This window comes from Cuculus canorus, chromosome 6 (genome assembly GCF_017976375.1).
Source record: "Cuculus canorus isolate bCucCan1 chromosome 6, bCucCan1.pri, whole genome shotgun sequence".
Lineage (NCBI taxonomy): Eukaryota > Metazoa > Chordata > Aves > Cuculiformes > Cuculidae > Cuculus > Cuculus canorus.
The window spans coordinates 21,779,778-21,796,468 of NC_071406.1; the positions used below are offsets into that span (position 1 = coordinate 21,779,778).

Below are 16,691 nucleotides of genomic sequence, written 5' to 3' on the forward strand. Positions count from 1 at the left end.
ATGTCTTTTGACGCTAATAAAATAAAGTTGGTGTCTGAATGAGGACTTGAAGAGTCAGGCCAGCCTCTAGCCATTCCTCAAAAAGGAGAGGAGCTGTTTGAGTTCAGTATTTTCAGTTACGTTGCTTAGAAATTGGGAGATATGTCTTAAAGAAAAATTCAATATTCTCCTGATTGTTCAACGGAAGATACTTCTAGCATGTGTGGGAGGAAACTGGGATGTTAGATACGTGAACTTTGAGAAGGGAAAAAAAATTGGCACATGTATAATATGCTGGACTTGGAAACAAAATGAGGTTGAACATGTGTGGAAATTAGATTCTGAAATGCCAACCCACCTTTAACAGAAAAGTATGTAATCTGAAAAATGGAAAAATTAATGGCTTTCTTAGAATATCTTAACTCTGCTGAGCTGTACTTGGCTAACATTTTTTCTCTTGTTTTATAGGTTTTGTAAAAGACATCGGGTTAAGTCGAATTCAAATGTTCCATGTGTCCCGAAAGACTTGTTGATGATGTCAGAATTAGTTCTTCCACAGTTCATCTTTAGTCTTATTCAGCACTTAAGAGAGGGGTATAATGAGCCTGGTATGTTTTAAATTTGCATGTATCTAGCACACCTTACCATGCTGCTGTCTCTTGCTTTGCAGTCTGTGAAGACATACTACATGAATGCTATCTATAGTTTACATCATTGAATTTTGTGCCGCTTCTCCTAATAAAGTAACTGTCTGGCCAGGCAATTGTGATTTTTTTTTTTTTTTTCTCTGCTGAAGAGCTTCTTAAATACATTTAAAGGGTTACCTGGCATTGTGTTGAGCTCTTCCAGAAAATGAAACCAAGATTAATATGGAATTTGTACATACGAATTTTAGAGCATTCTGAATTTATAAATTATGTTAGTGGTGATCACAGCTGTTTGGCCTTGTGAAGATCTTGGCCAAATTACATTACATTTAAACCAAAAATTCTTCCTATATGTTTTTCAGCTCTTGATCTGCCATCAGAGAAGGACCTTCATAAAATCCTCCAGGTTTTGGAGCCTCATGTTTCCTTTCTAGAAGACTTGACCAAAATGGGAGGGGCAATGCGGTCAGTTCTTACCCAGGTTTTGACTAGCCAACAGTTCTACAAAGATCTTAGCTCTGGTACGTTTGTGTTATTTTTAATTGTGAAGAATTTAAGGGTGTAAGTTTTATTTATCACTTCAGTTTCTGCATGTTTTTGTCTTCTCAAAACCCAGAAAAAATGCCCTTTTTAAGGATATTATTTGTTTTTGATGGTAGAGGGTTTGTCTTCAGGAGCAACTAGATTTGTTGTTAAGACTTGTAACAACAAAACTTATCTTCTGTGTTCCAGATAGCTGTATAAAGATACGTTGTTTCAAAAGGGTTTTTATAATAAATCCTTTCTCTTTAAAGGGAATTGAACACAGCAGGTTAGTACTTCTGAATAAGGCATATTGAGCTTATTTAAAGTGGAATATGTCTGACTTATTTTGAAATCTGGTCTCACAGAGGTTACTAGAAGAAACCGGAATGTCAGAAGGCCCTTGTCTGTCCTGCACTTCTGTGCAAAACTTTTTTCTTTTTTGCCTTAAAAACAACACCCCCTGCCCCCGCTCCCGATTATTTATTCCATCCTCTGCCAAATCTCACAATGAATCTGAAAATATCAGGCAGTTGCTATTAACCTCAAACAATGTAGTATAAATTACCTCCATCTTATTTTCTTAGAAGGTACCTTTTTTGAGTCCTTTGTATACTTCTTTTGCTTAGGTGTGGAACAAATAGTAATTACTGTAGCTTTAAGTTGCCATAACTGGTTTGGGCAGCAGCTAGTTGAAGAACAGGCAGTTTCTGGGTGGGGAAAGCAAAGAAAGAGATTTTAGAGCAAAGCAGTGTATATAAAGAAATGTGCTGGGTTTTATTTTGTCCATTTCTTTGTGGAAAATCTTATGTCCTGAGCGTGCTGTCTGACTTTGCTTCATCAAACAGTTGAAACAATCACATGTTTATGAACAGTCTCTGTTAACTGCAGCTCTCAAAACTTGAACTTTGAAAGAAAAACTAAAAATATTAGAAACCGTGTATGGTGTATTACCATTACTTGATTTTGTTGGTTTATATTTTTTCCTATTGGAAGTCTTGGTTCCCTGTACCTTCTGTCCAAACCCAACTGTTCTGAAGTATCAGAACAAATCTTTTTTTCACTGTAGTGTTAGTGGTGGTGGTGCTGGTGAAATAGAAGTGAAGTACAAAATTTTAGAAGAAAACAATGTGTCAGAAGGGAAAATCTGAAGAGGTTTCTGGTCTTTTGGATTTCAGTTCATTTGGATTTCAGCTTCTCCATCTCACAGTTGTACAACTCAGTAAATACTGTGGATCATTTTTTAGATTGCTTGTATAGAATATTAGGTATATGAACCAAGTAGCTGCTGTTGTACTTTAATGCTGTTTTACGTATGTATTCAAGGTATAGGAGAGAATGCATGTGCAAAGAAAAGTCATGAAAAGTACCTCATTGCTTTGAAAGGCTCTGGACTGGCATTTCCTGAGGATAAAATTGCATGTATGCAGGAACAAGGAGCTGGAACCAGCACGTTGGCAGTTCAAGGTTTGTGTAGAAAAATATTTTATGAGAAAACTTGATTATTGCTGATTTCTATATAAACCATTCTTTTAGTTTATTTATTTTTTTTTTAAAAAAATCTGAATGGAACTTAAGGAATTACTTGTTATTTAGTGCACCACCAAATTACAGGACTAATTTTAATCCTATCAACAAAGTTGAACGTGTTAACTTTTTGTTGCTAATATACTAAGCATCGCTTCCTAGTCATAGCATTAGTAGAATTTGAGTAGGCAAGATGAAATTGCTCGTAGTGGAATTTTGTCATTACAACTAAGTTAAGCCACCTATTCTTGCAAAAGTGCTGTGGATTTTTGTTTTTGATCACTGAAGGCCATCGGAGTGTTCTGCAGTTTCTGAAAGAACACATCTCCCTTGACTCAGTAGGTTGAAGCTCTTCAGTGGAACATACTTGCAAATCCCTGGTTTTGTATTGCTTGGAAATCTTACTCCAACTTTTTAGCCCAGTGCTGTGTATCTTTTTAAAGGAAGTTAATTTAGCATTTCGTTTCATACTGGCTCATTAAGTACCATAAAATACTCTATGTTCAGTATAAGACTTATGAAAGGAATCTGAATGTTTTTTATTTCAAAAGGTTTAGCAGGGGCTACGACAACATCAGGACAAGGGGATTCTTCAGATGAGGTGAGACAGTTTTTAAAGACTGTAATGAACTGCAACAAAATATTAAATGGGAAGAATGCTTATAGCCAAATCCCACAAGTTGTAACTTCTATCTACCACGTTCTCTCCATTTTAATAATTAGAAATAATGGAGATATAAAGCAATCAGTCTTATGCCTTTGATTTACTAAGAGCATCCTGAACAGTTCTTATTTTTGCTAATAGTATTTCAGTTTATTTTATGTGTGTAATGTAAAGAAACTTGTGTAGGTAGTTAAAAAGTCACTGCTTTAATGAAGTCAAATTTACTTGACAAACTTAAAGCGTGTGGTGCTGTGAATGATGTAAGCAGTTTGTGGCACTTGAGAATCCAGCTGAACTGGTGACAGCAGCAGTGAGAATTTCTCTGTAGATAAATTCTCATGTGTAGACTTGACCTTACTTACCAGATATATTGAGTGGGAGTAAAAAGGAGGGAATCTCCTTTTAGATTGAGCTGTAATGAATAAGTGGAATTTAATAGTGGAAGTTAAAGTCTGGTAGAGTTATGTTATTGATTTATTCTCATATTATTTCCCTCTTGTCTAAAACCTGATTTCAACTTGTAAGCCTTCGCAACCATTCTGGTAGAGTAGCAAAACAAACTTTAAACAATATCAAGTATCGCTTTTCATAGAATTTTTGCTTACTTTGAATTCTATGTGAACAAGCATTGAAGTAAAACCAATTGTTGTTGTATGTCTAAAACAGTTGTATGACATGTTTGCCTCTGTTATGAGCACAGCAGCATCTGTTAAGCTTTCAGCAGTGCTATTTATAATTTGGCATTTTTCAGAGTGCTTGTTGTTTTTTTCACCATCACTTGACAAATAAACAAATGACTAATAAAAAAGGGAAGGACTGCTGACAGTATCACTTTTAAGGCCATGAAAGAAGGCAGCAATTCAAGTTAACCCCAAGCAGTGTTTTCAAATGAGCTTTAAAAGGCTCAGCATACTTCTTTCTGTTTTACCCCTGTAAGTGATGAGGAGAGGGGAGTAAACTGAAGTTGTTGAGTATGAAGAGTGATTTAGTATTCCTGACATTTCTTTTGGGAAATAAGTCCAAGAGGGAAGTAGAGCCACAGATGTATTTTAGGAGCAAAGAATTTTTTATTAGGAAAAGATTTTATGAAAAAAAAGGGAGCAATTGCAGCAACTTCGTTATATCTTGCTAGTGAAAGATACCCGTTTTCTAGAGATTTTTCTTTCTGATGTCCAGGATATAAAGATACGTGAAGGTATTTTACTATGGCACCACAGGTGTGATTTTTTTTTTTTTTCTTTCTGAATTGAAATTCTTTGTATGCTCACATACATGGAAAGTGTGTTAATTGCATTATTAAGGTACATTGTAAAAAAGAACAAGACCCTTGAAATCTGTATTCAGAATACTTTAAAAGAGAAGAACAAGTAACGTGCAGATAAACCAATAAACACTAAATGATTTTTGGTATGTATTTTCACTTCTCAGTTTTCCTTTCATATCTTCAATAAAATCACATTGATACAGTATGGGATGCAATTAAAAATAATGTCAAGTTTCTTGTTTTTTTTCCAGTTACTGGCATCTTCGAAGAAAGTTGTATTTTTGTTATTTTTTCTTAATCATAGTCTGCTTGACAACTACAGATTGCCGAAAAGGAAGTCCAGTCCTTTCACCCAAAAGGCAAACCAGAACTGTGCAGGTGAAAGATTGAAATGCTCCTTAGAAAAATGTTACTAGAGAAATGAGGAAAAAAATTATCATGCTTAATGGCTTCTCTTCCTCTCCCTTGCCCTCTCCCATAAGTTACAAAGGGCATTTTTTTCATTTTTTTTAATGCCTTATTATACTCTCTTGCAGTGGAGTAAAACTATGTTCGAAGTAAGAAATGTGGCAAGAGTACACTTTTAACTGGATTTTCTTCTTCTGGTATTTAAGATGAATCCAGACAGGTTAATATTCTTTCTTATCAAGTAAGTGTTAAAGGTAGTATTGTTTCACAGATCAGAGGCGGGATTGCAGAAGTTACATAGGCTACAAGTCAGAGCAGTGCTTCTGCAGGAAAATAAATAGCTTGAAAAGTTTTGCTTAGTTCAGTATTTAGTTTCACTTCTGAAACAGTAGATGGTACAAAGCTGAAAATGAATCTGAATCACAGAATCATAGAATCACTATGTTGGAAGGGACCCACTGGGTCATTGAGTCCAACCATTCCTAACACTCCCTCAACCATGCCCCTCAGCAGCTCATCCACCCACCCCTTAAACACCTCCAGGGAAGGTGACTCGACCACCTCCTTGGGCAGCCTGTTCCAGTGCCCAATGACCCTTTCCATGTGGTTGTATCCTGAGATGTGTTGTGGGTTGTTCTGTTTTGTTGTATCACTGCTCCCCGCTTCCTCCCTCAACAAATCTCCAAAAAACCCCACTCTGGTATAGGCTTACTTGTGCTTTGCTTCTCAGATGGTTTGTGTTCCATTCTGCGGTATTTTGGAGAGAACACATTATTAGTTTATTAGGTTTTTTCCCCTCTGTTTTCCTTTGTGCAAAAGGAGGAAAAAAGGCCTTTCTTAAACCTGTCCTCCTATTTAAGAAGTTTTTATGTTCCAAGGAATCAAAATGCAGTCTGTGAATGCTTTTGCCACACTGAGGACACCTTCTTTCTGCTGGGCGTCTCTGTTTGGCTGCCCTTGTAGTTTATTGAGCACTGAATCCATTATTACTCAGTTATGTAGTTATTATGTAGTTATTGACTCCAATTGCCATTAAATGCAGTTGTACAAAAATCTATGTATAATATCCACTGTTAAATGAAGTTTATTCTCTGAATTTGTAACAGATATGGCACACCTTACGCACATTGCTAAATATTTTATTATGTAAACTAATCTACATAAATCTTCGCTGTTATTCATGTGTATTTACACAGCGTTAAGGTGTTCTGCATTTGCTTTCTCGTTCACTTACTCTTTATCCCTGGTCTTGGCAGGCACCATGTGACCTAGCACTCACTATTTTGAGACCATTAAATCCCCTGCACTTGAAGTTAAGATTTAATCCTGCCTTACTACAGCAATGGAAGTGACTATTTAAACAGTATTGAGGGGAACAGGGTTCTCAGGAAAGTGTTTCTCATAAGTCACTCAATTTTGATTTTCTAGTGAAATCGCTTCCAAAGTTGCAATGAAGACTGTTACATGTTTAAATTTTTCTCATGCTGTAGAAGAGGAAATGCATTTTGTTTGCCAGAGTGGTGGTGGTGTTGGAGGCTAGAATCCAATACGTCAATCATAATTTGTATACCCAAACGCATTGTTTTCTGGTTAAGGCCCTTTAGCAACTTTCTGAATTAACTGAGGCGGCTGAAGAGGTCTTCAGACCTCTAGCTGTCAGCTTTCTAGCTACAGGAATTTAGATTCCTTTACTTCAGGGCAGGAGTCCTAAATTGCAGAGTCCTGCAGTTCATAGTAACATCTCAGTGGATCTGATTTTTGCTTTAGAGTACTTGGCCCCTTTGGGGATTGGGCAGTGGCAACATCCTAAGAGCTGACTGGCTCCTGATTGAAGTATGAAAGTAGCATGTGTTCACGAAGACTACAGGACACCTAAGAGATCAAATGCATGTCCATCTTAAAATGAATCTTCAGATGGAAGTACTGAAAATATAGGAGAATTCAGACTTTATGTTAACATGATACTTTTTGTCAGTCCTTAGATATAAAATATGAATTATCGTTCTCTGAAAGGAAGCATTGGGTTCTTTATCATTGCAGTGGAGTTTGGATGTAAAATACAGCATTTTCTTAGAGGAACAGGATATTGATGGCTTATTTTTAACAGTAGATGCATGCGTTAATTATCTCTCATTTATTAGATCCAGTAGGAATATCTCTTTATTTCCACTGTTTCATTAGGACTGCTATTGTAACTAAAGACCATGGCAGATTAATATAGCCCTCTAATGTCACGTTCTTTTTTAACACCCAGCATTAGATTTTGTAAAGTGGTGGTGATGCTGTTTTAATTTACAGTGCACTTTGGAACCTTTGCTGTTTTGTTTGCAGAGTGCCTTGAAAGCTTCAGATGACAAGTGCCTGCGTAAAGTGATTCCATTATTCTGCAGGGAACAAGCAATTACAATTCGGCAATTAGATTTGGCCTCTTAAAGGTGTCAAAAATAATTCTTGCATCAAAACTTTACATTGATTAGGAAATGTCTAGCTCTTTGTGTTGCCAACTTTAATGGGCAGTATGTTGGCTTATACTTTTTTTAGGAAACAGAAAACTGCAAACCATCCAGGTGAATTAAGGGGAAACCTCGAATGTGCAAGAGTTAGAAATTTTGTAGTGTTACATGGTTTTGTAGGAATCAGTTTCAGAAATCAGAGCAAGTAACCTTGCAAAATTAGTTAAATAGATGAAGATGTTTGAACTTGTAGATGATAATGCCTGTAGGGGAAGAAAGGCAGTTTAAAAAATTGTGTTTTTTCTAGTGAGTTGCATGGAGTCCATGGTTCCTGTAAACAATAAAAGTATTTTTCTGGTAAGAGAGTATATTCAGGGCTTTTCTGTTTTAGCTTGATAGTTAAACCAGAATTTTAAGAGCATACCATCTCTTGGCAATAAAATTCTAAATATACGATTATCGATTTTTTTAAACCCTTCTCCAACCTCAGGAGGACCAGGATGGTAGCCAAGGTGTGGGCAAGCGCAAGAGGGTGAAACTAAGCAGCACCACCAAAGGTATTTATGAAGTACTGATCTCAGTTTATCATATTTCTTTTATGTCTATCTTTAAAAATGTCTAGCAGTATTCATTCACCTCCCAGGCACCGTAGTGCTGTGCATTCCAGGTATGAAACATAGCAAATGCTAAAAAAGAACAGCAAGTGCAGTGGTGGTAATTGGCAACTTTGATTTCCCTTGAGTGAATACCGCTGTCTGGGAGTCTGACCAGTCATTTTGTCACCTTTGTGTTGTAAGCTCTAAAAATTCATTCCATTTTCACTGGCAGGGTTGCAACACAGCTTAGGAAATAGGTTTCTGATGCATTTGTTCTTCACAATTTTTTTTTTTTTCACTGTGCTGCTCTGTAATATGATTGTATTCACAGCCAGACAAGAGCGGTTCTTTCTGCTTCTGGTTGATGTTTCTGTACTGTTCTAGTAAAGTTTAAGATACTTGAATGAAGTCTCCTTTGGAACCACTCTGTTATTTTCCTAGATTTAAGTTAGTCCTCTGTGCAGTTTCTTTTTGAAAAGAAAAAAAAATTGAGGTCAGTGCAAATTTTGATTGAAGAATGACCGTAGGACTACCTTGTCTCTAGCCTATCCTGTGCTTGTCCTCGACATGTTCTTGTGCTGAAAAGTGTTTAAATAATACACTTAAACTCTACTACTAAATAAAGAACACATTTGTTAGGGTTTTTTTGGTGGTGGTTTTTTTTTGTTTTTTTATGTTTGCTTTATAATATGTATTAGTATGAGGAGACTGACATAGGAGGAACAAAGAAATCGGCAGCCTTGAGAAAAGAATATTTGAATGGAAAACTTGTGAAAGCTGGAGTAAAATTTTTGGAAAGGCTTTGGAGTGAAGGTTTGGAACTTGAATTTGAAATGCAGAGTTTCATGAAGTCAGTAAATAGGCATGAAGGTGGTGTGAGGAGTATGAGGAAAGTAAGATTGATTGTTTCTAGTGGCTTCAGATTGAAGGAAAGAGATTAGAAAGCTGGAAAAGTAGAGAACTAAATGGTTTGGCAACGATGTTGTTAGGAGGTGATCTTAGAAATGGTGTGTGAGTGGCAGAGGATAATAATGCAGAAAAGGTGGTAGTTTTGGAGAAATGCAGAAAACTTAGACATCCAAGGAGAGCTGTCTTGAATTTTAGCAGCTGCTAGCTTGTCTGAAATATAAGTTAGTCGGGTAATGCAAGAAAAAAAAAAAGCTGGTTTTCTGTTTCATAGTAACTTATTATGGGAAATAGGCAGGGAGGAAGCTCAGGTGTAGAAGCTGCCAGATCTGAAAACAAATATTGGCGTCAGTAACGTTTCAGGAAAAGTGATACTTGAATTCAACATTTCATTTCCTCTCAGGGTTGCAGTCTTCCTCCTCTGAGGCATCCCAACATGGACTGTACTTATGATGTTGATAGCTCCTAATATCAGCCCCAGAGGAGGGAGTCTGCCAGTGGGGGAAGGGTAAGTATCTGTTTTTATTAAATATCAAATAGTTTTCTGAAGTTTTCAGTATTCATATTTTATGTCCAATAGGGTATAAAATAAGAGTATGAAAAGAAAATTTTGGAAAACTTGAGTATTGAATAAAAACAGATTTACCTTTCCCTTATAGGCAGACTCACTGTCCCATCCTAGATCTTTAGTGGTACTGTCTTTGTAGATGGTTATTTATATACTGAGGATATCTTGGAACGCGAAGACTTGTATTCCAGAGAGATATTTACAACAGTCTATAGGGTCTTTTGTGGTCCTAGGAAAGGAGAGAAGGTTTCTTTAAAGAAAATACAGGTTTTATGCCTAGGTTCACTGATACAGGTATGGGACTGAGTATTGAGTGAACTTATGTTTTATTTGGTTTTCAGACTGCATCCTGCATCCATCTGAAACATCAGATATTTAAAACTATTTTAAACCCACAGGCACTATTTTTTTTTTATTTGTTAAAAGAAATTTAAAATCTTGTGGTGCTTTTCACAAGAGTGGGAACACTAATCCCTGTGTTCTTGACAAATTTTCCAAGTTGGATAAGAGCATTCTGCCTACTTAAATTCTGTAGCAAGTGTAAGAGGATGTGTGTTCTTCCATCCCTGCCTGATACTGCTGCATAAAGAGTTTGATATGTACTGTTCAACTGTGATATGTGTCAGAGGAAGCTGCACATCAGTGACAGATACGGTGTTGTGTCACTTGTCTCCATGCCTGGTGTTCTCACTCGAGCGTGTGGCCTGTGCCTAAACCTGTGCTGTCTGTTCTGTGGACAGAGGACTTCAGTCTGCATGGCTACCAAACTTTCACGGGCACTAAAATTACATATGAGATTTCTTAACAAGAGACGAGGGAGAGAACATAAATGATTATCATGTTTGGCACAGTAGGTGAAGTGTAATGTTTTACAGAATATTTTAATATAAAGTTATCTTTCATGATTATGTGATGGTAATTTTTTATTTCAGTGCTTGTAGAATATACTGAGTACAACACCTTTTTTTAATGTGGCTTGCTAAAGTCTTGAGGAGATCCCTAAAATTTAAATTATTTGTTATTTCTCATAATCTTTTGCCATTTCTGAGGTATTTTGGGCTGACAGTCACTTGACGAGGGATCTCTGAGCTTTGCCAACGGTGGAAAATGGAGGCAAGTCCTGCTTAAGCAAAGCACAAATGCCTACTCTGCTTAGGACAGGCACAAAGCTATCCAAGGCAATCCCTAAAGCTGTCATACTTCGATGCAGAGACGGGTCTTCAAGGCCATATGATGTTCAGTTTGAGCGTTTTTGAGTCTGTGTTGATGGGAGCGTTTCATACAGTCCCATTTGAATATGAGATTTGGTGGGGGGTACTTCCTCAAGTCTAGTTGACTTCTGGGTAAAAAGGAGCATTATGATTCTTTTCTTTAGTTTTTATATGTTACAGGACTGAACAATGCCTATTGTAGTTTTAAATCATAAATTAACAACCTTTGAAGTATGAAGGTAAAAAGTATTTATATTTTAGTATTTTTATGCTGTGTCAGGCCATAGCCTCATGAGCAGTATATTCTAGCAGAGGTCAGTTTGTGCAGCTTTGCAGCCAGGAAATTGATCTGCTTGAAAACACAGCTGATGGAATGGAAAGATGAGTTGAGTCCTGTGTAGGTACCCTACAGGGATGGACTGTCAGCATGAGTAAGAGGGCAGAGTGAATGGCCAAGACTTGAGTTGGGGGGAGGTGAGAGTGCTTCTTCTGGTACCATCAGGAGCTGGTGCATGGTTATCTGATGATACTAACTTTTTTATATAAAAAACTCCAAACAAACAACTTTGTGATTGGTCAATCAGTACATATATTACTTTAAAAATAAGATAGATAATAGAACACATCACTCAATGCTGAATTGTCGTTTCTTATTTTGTTATTTTAATTGAGCCAAGTAGTAGTCTACATCAACAGTTTCCCTCAATTAAGTAGCTGTGTAAATATTGTACAAGTTACTGTGGTTCATTACAATCAGTGGAGCTGTTACAGTAAGGTGATACGATTCAGTGCAATCAATGAAGACCAGGCTCTGTGTAGTAGAATTGCACTGAAAACTTTAATTGGCTTCTCTGGGAGGTCTTTTTTATTCTTACAGGCTGACACTATGCAGTGTAGGCCGTGTTAATTTTCCCATGTTTTTGAAAAAAAAAATTATTTATAGAGCGCACCAAGATGTTCTTAAATTTTTGTTACTAAACTGTGTGTAAGACAACACAACTGCACTATCATTGTTTTCAGTTTTAATAATTATTAGATCACACATCCACTCCTCCAACCTTTTATGCAGATCAATCTATCATGGATGTTTTGAAGCATAAATGTTTTCTAGAAGAATTATTATTTTGGACAATAAAATATGAGTTTCCACAGAAGATGGTGACGTTCTTACTCAACATGCTGCCAGATCAAGATTATAAGGTACTTGACGTACTTCATTCAAAATTAAATGTCTTTTTTTTTTACACATGCTTTGTGTGTATTATGCCTTGCATGAGACCACGTATGTTTATATTTGAATAATAAGCAGCAAAATAATGTAGATCTCTTGCATTGATTTGAGTTTTTTTTAGAGAGTCTGAAGTGTATAGTATTTGAAGAAAGATGTGATCAAAAGAAGATGGATAATTCTGGAGCAGTATTATTAATTTTGTCCTTATGGTTTGTGTTTTTTTTTTTTGGCTGCTAGTGCATATTTGCATGTGTTGGATTTTGTTTTGTTTTATTTAACTTTGTAAATTTGGTTTTATGAGTTAAAAAATATGGATCAGGATTAAATGATTCTACACTGTGGTATTGACTGGTAAATAATTGTGGTGACTTCATTCCTATTGTAACTGTTGTAGCAGGGAGTCGTTTCTCCATGTAGGCCATTGCAGTGTGAGTGGTTGTGCTGCAGCTATGCTCTAGGTGATTTTGGCAGCCTTCCAGAGTTTTGCAGTTGTCCCTACCAAGTGTCTCCTGGCCTGGAGTCATGGAGGCTGGATGTCATCTTCCTGTTTTAAATCTTGGTGTGCAGCCAGGTTTGGTTGTTTGCTCTATGCGTTCCCTGGACCTAGTGTACATAGCAATGAGGCTTAATATTTTGCTCTGATCATGTCCTGCCTTTGAGCCATGCAAGTATTTTGGACTTTCTCAATCCCTGCTGAGAGGCAAAGATCAAGAAATCCTGAAGTCTACACATACAGACTTCTTGAAAAATGACAGTTCGTGATGAAACAGCCCTGTTTTTGTGCCCCCTTAAAACCTTGCTATATCAAAGCAAAGAATGTGAAAATGACTTTCAAGGAAGAAAAAGATAAGATATGGGCCTTCAGAAATACTCTGCCCACGTCAAGACAGCATTTTGATTTGGGATACCAGCATAGATTCATCTTGCTCTTGGATTGAGCCATTACATGAGGATATATGGTGGCTTCTGAACTGAAGATCCCTTGCCACGAAGCTTGAACTTCTCTTGATATTTGGGGATCCATGTGGGCGTCCAGTTCTCCTGATCCATTGGGAGCTGAAAGCATGCCTGTAAAAACACCCAACTGCTAGCAGCATGTGGAGGAATCTGGTGAGTGTTGCCATGTTTACCTTTTTAATGTACTGTGTAATAACAATACCTTTTAATGATCATGGGATCTTTTTGCCTTTGACAACAAAGCCACTGTCATCAGCGCCTTTCTTCATTGTGTTCGTAATCTTTCTTCACTATGTACTTGGAGTGCATGCCATGGGATATTTGGTTTCTGTACTGACTGCCACCTTTATCTGCAAATAATCCTTCTTTCCCCCACCAATACTGTATGTTCACATGAAAGGATTATTCAAACATTCTTTTTTGTTGTTGTTACCGATTTCATGTTGTGCTTGTTTACTAGCACAAATCCTAACTCTGAAATCTTAGAATCTGAATTTTAGTTGCTGTGATTATCTAAAATGTATTTTTCAGTAGTAAGGAAACTCAGGGTGGGGAAATGTATCGCACAGCAATACTAGGGAGGCAGTGATGGTATTTTCTCCCAAGATGCCTGGGCTTTGTTGCAAAACTGTGTAAATGGCGCATGAATTTTAAACATGTCTATGAGGGTTGTGTCCACTTTACCAGGAATGGCTCTGTGTATACAGAGAGAACATAAAATTTGGGGATGAATTAGAAAGATATTTTATTTTTCAAGCTTCCATTTAACTTTTATGAAGGAAAAGATTGCTGTTAAATTATGTTACATTCTCAAACAGTAGGAGCGCTACTGTTATAGGGATATAAACTGTTCCGAGTCACCTCTCGTTGTTCTGCTGCGTTCTCCCATCCCATCTACACCACATGTACTGTCTCAATTTTTTCTGTCTTGGCTGTTGTGCAATTTCTGTGATTCTTAACGAGCTAATTTAGCTCATTAAAGCAGCAGAATTCTACTAGGGTTGTTTTTCTGGCAAACTAAGTGAGCTAGCCAGACACAGAGCACAGAGCTGGCTATCTGTGTGTGCTCTGAAATCGCTGAAATCTCTGACCTCCAGTGTAAACATAGTAGAGCTGACTGAATCCACCATGCCCTATGCAGCAGTCTGTGAGCAACCAATAACCTGTTGCACAGATTTATTTTTAAATAGGAAAACAAATTTTTCTTCTTAGGGTTCCTGGTATTGAAAAGAGGTGTTGAAAGGGGTGGGCTAAAATCATCCTGGGTTAACCAGCTCTTCCCTCCCTCCGCCCTGTTGCATATGAGAAACAGAACAACAAACAGTGTGATCTTTGCTTTACAGGATTTGTGCCTGAGGCATCCCTTCTAGTACTCTCTGACATTTGAAGCTTGGAAGACTTACAAGTGAAGAAAAAGAAAACAGAAGAGAAATTTACCAGAGCTTCCAAGACGTTAGAGGTGTTATGGTGTGGACAAGGTTTCTGCAAGAGGGAAAGCAAAAGGACAGAGAAATAGAAATGAGGCTCATGTGACCAAGGAGAAGGCAGAGGAGGAGTTTGCGATAAGCAGGAAGCTGATGGAGGAGCGTAAATCATCCTAGAGCAGAGCCCTGCTGAAATCTGGAATACTGGATGTAGAGAAATGCAAAACCATCTGTTAGAGATAATTCATCAACAAACATAATTATCTGAGCTGCTGTGCCTCATCGTGCACTTCCCATAGCAAACGCTGAAGCAGCTATTGCAGTAGTAGGACTTCTTACCCTTGGATATGCCGTCTACAAATTGTGTAGAGCAGTTTTTTTCCTGCTGGAAACTTAATTTTAGCATAGCTTTCACCTGGCAGAATAATCTTTTCCTTTGTATTGAAAAATATAAACATAGGAGATGCGAGTTCTAACTGAAACGTGGCATTGATGTTAGGCTTCTAAAAGTTCTGCAGCTGTTGAGTAGCCACCAAGTGGAAAGACCAGATAGAAAAATTAATTTTGTTTTTGCATAGGCGAGAAATTTAGAAGCTGCAGAAGATCACAGAGAGTTAGTCAGTGAAGGTAATTAAATATACAGAAAACAAATCTGTCTTAAGAAACCACTTCTTGCAACTGGTGGAGAGCTGACTAAGTATTTGGAAATGTGTTATGTCAATATCCCCTTTCTTGTGCCATTCTGTTTTTTTCCTTAGTTGTGTACGCAGCTTTGGCTGCTCAGAGACGGGATACTGAGCTGGATGGACTGATTTGACCTACCGTGGCTTTTTTTTTTAGTATGTGTACAGCACTTTACCACAGTATTTCAGCTTTTTAACTTCTGGAAATGAGCTGAATTTCTTCCTGTCAAGATTGGAAAGGGTTGTATTTGTTTAACTTCCAAGTGAATGTAGGAGTAAAGCTTATGTCTTTTCTTTAAGTGTATAGCACAGTCTGTGTCATTATGCTATATTGATAGTGAATCTACAGGACTTTAAGAACCTCATTATTGAATTTGAGGAAGACAGAAAACTTTTTGATGCATGCAGATTTAAAATAAATACATAAAATCCAAAATTTGTCCTTAGAAGAGGACCAAGTTTTCGCAATCAACTTGAATTGAGTGCTATATAAAAAAGTAAAACATAGCTTCTCCATCACAGAACCTGAGAGTCCCGTTTAATCATGATATAGTGTGGAGAAGTAATAGATAAAGTATACTTTTTTACTAGCAGCATTAGTTACTCACTTCTTAAAATACCAGGTGTGTCATTTGTGTCTGAGGCTTAACATTAATAGCATGAAAGTTAGATGTTTATTCTAGGTGTCATTGCTGGTAATTAAAGTTGTGTTATGCTTTAATTTAAAGGAAATTATGTGATAGGTTGTTTTGCCTTGGAACACAAGAACGAGCTGCTTTTAACTCTGCACAAGTATTGTGAATACCTTGTTCTGAAAAGGCTTTAGCTGAAAACAGTTACCGTTGTGCCAGGTGCTGCGTGTAGAAGACACTTTAAATTATTGTACAGGTTTCCATCATTGTGGGGCAGCTAAAGAAGGGCAAGTTAAGCGGTGTTGTAGCATTTCTTGCCATGATACACCCATCCCCACCCTAGTCCATTTTTTTGACAGGCAACTTTATTTTTGAGGAAATTTGCTGGAAGAAGCAGTCTTTGTGCCCAACAGCAGCATTACGGCACTGTCATGTTTTTGGAAATGTTTTGTAAATGAGAATAACATGGTAGTGCTGTAATAAAAATAGGTGAGCACTGAGTCTGAAGCAGGTAAATTGGAGTAGGAATTTCTATACAGTCTGGTGAAAACACAGCTGCCTGAGGGTGGTTTTAAAGTTTATAATTTTATGCTTATGAGAGGTTAATACTTCCAAAAGGAACAGACAGGGGATTTTAGACTTCGAGCTGAAAATTTTTGTCACTGTATGGCTTGTATTATCTCTTCATATTAAGCCAAGCAAGTCCAGATGGTGTTAAATCAGAACCTAAAGTACTAAGTCAGGAGTGATTTCAAAGCTGGCAAATATGCACACGTCTATGCAGTGCAAAGGGCTGGCTTATGAAGCAATTTGAGGCTAATGGAGGGGGACAAGAAATTGTACTATAATTTATATGTATATGTATTGATACATTTAAATACTGATCTGTTTTAAAAAAACCATGCACAACTGTATAAAGAATAGCAAAGCTTGCTAATGACTGTAATTATTGAGGAGAAAGCACTAAAGATTTATTAAAAAAAACATAGGATGTTGTGATAGCAGATGAGATTAAGTGT

General features: G+C 37.1%; 1 protein-coding gene across 5 annotated transcripts in view; it reads left to right on the top strand.

The window, feature by feature from the left end:
- Nucleotides 1-16,691, top strand: part of UBR3 (ubiquitin protein ligase E3 component n-recognin 3) — a 111,785-nt gene that overhangs the window by 14,142 nt on the left and 80,952 nt on the right. For 4 of the 5 annotated variants that reach the window (XM_054070536.1, XM_054070537.1, XM_054070534.1 and 1 more), the window contains exons 2-7: nt 448-587; nt 989-1,147; nt 2,475-2,615; nt 3,227-3,276; nt 7,955-8,021; nt 11,815-11,945. In XM_054070536.1, coding sequence (XP_053926511.1) covers nt 448-587; nt 989-1,147; nt 2,475-2,615; nt 3,227-3,276; nt 7,955-8,021; nt 11,815-11,945 — 688 coding nt within the window. The remainder of the gene's footprint in view (nt 1-447; nt 588-988; nt 1,148-2,474; nt 2,616-3,226; nt 3,277-7,954; nt 8,022-11,814; nt 11,946-16,691) is intronic. The other variant, XM_054070538.1, reaches the window with a different exon arrangement.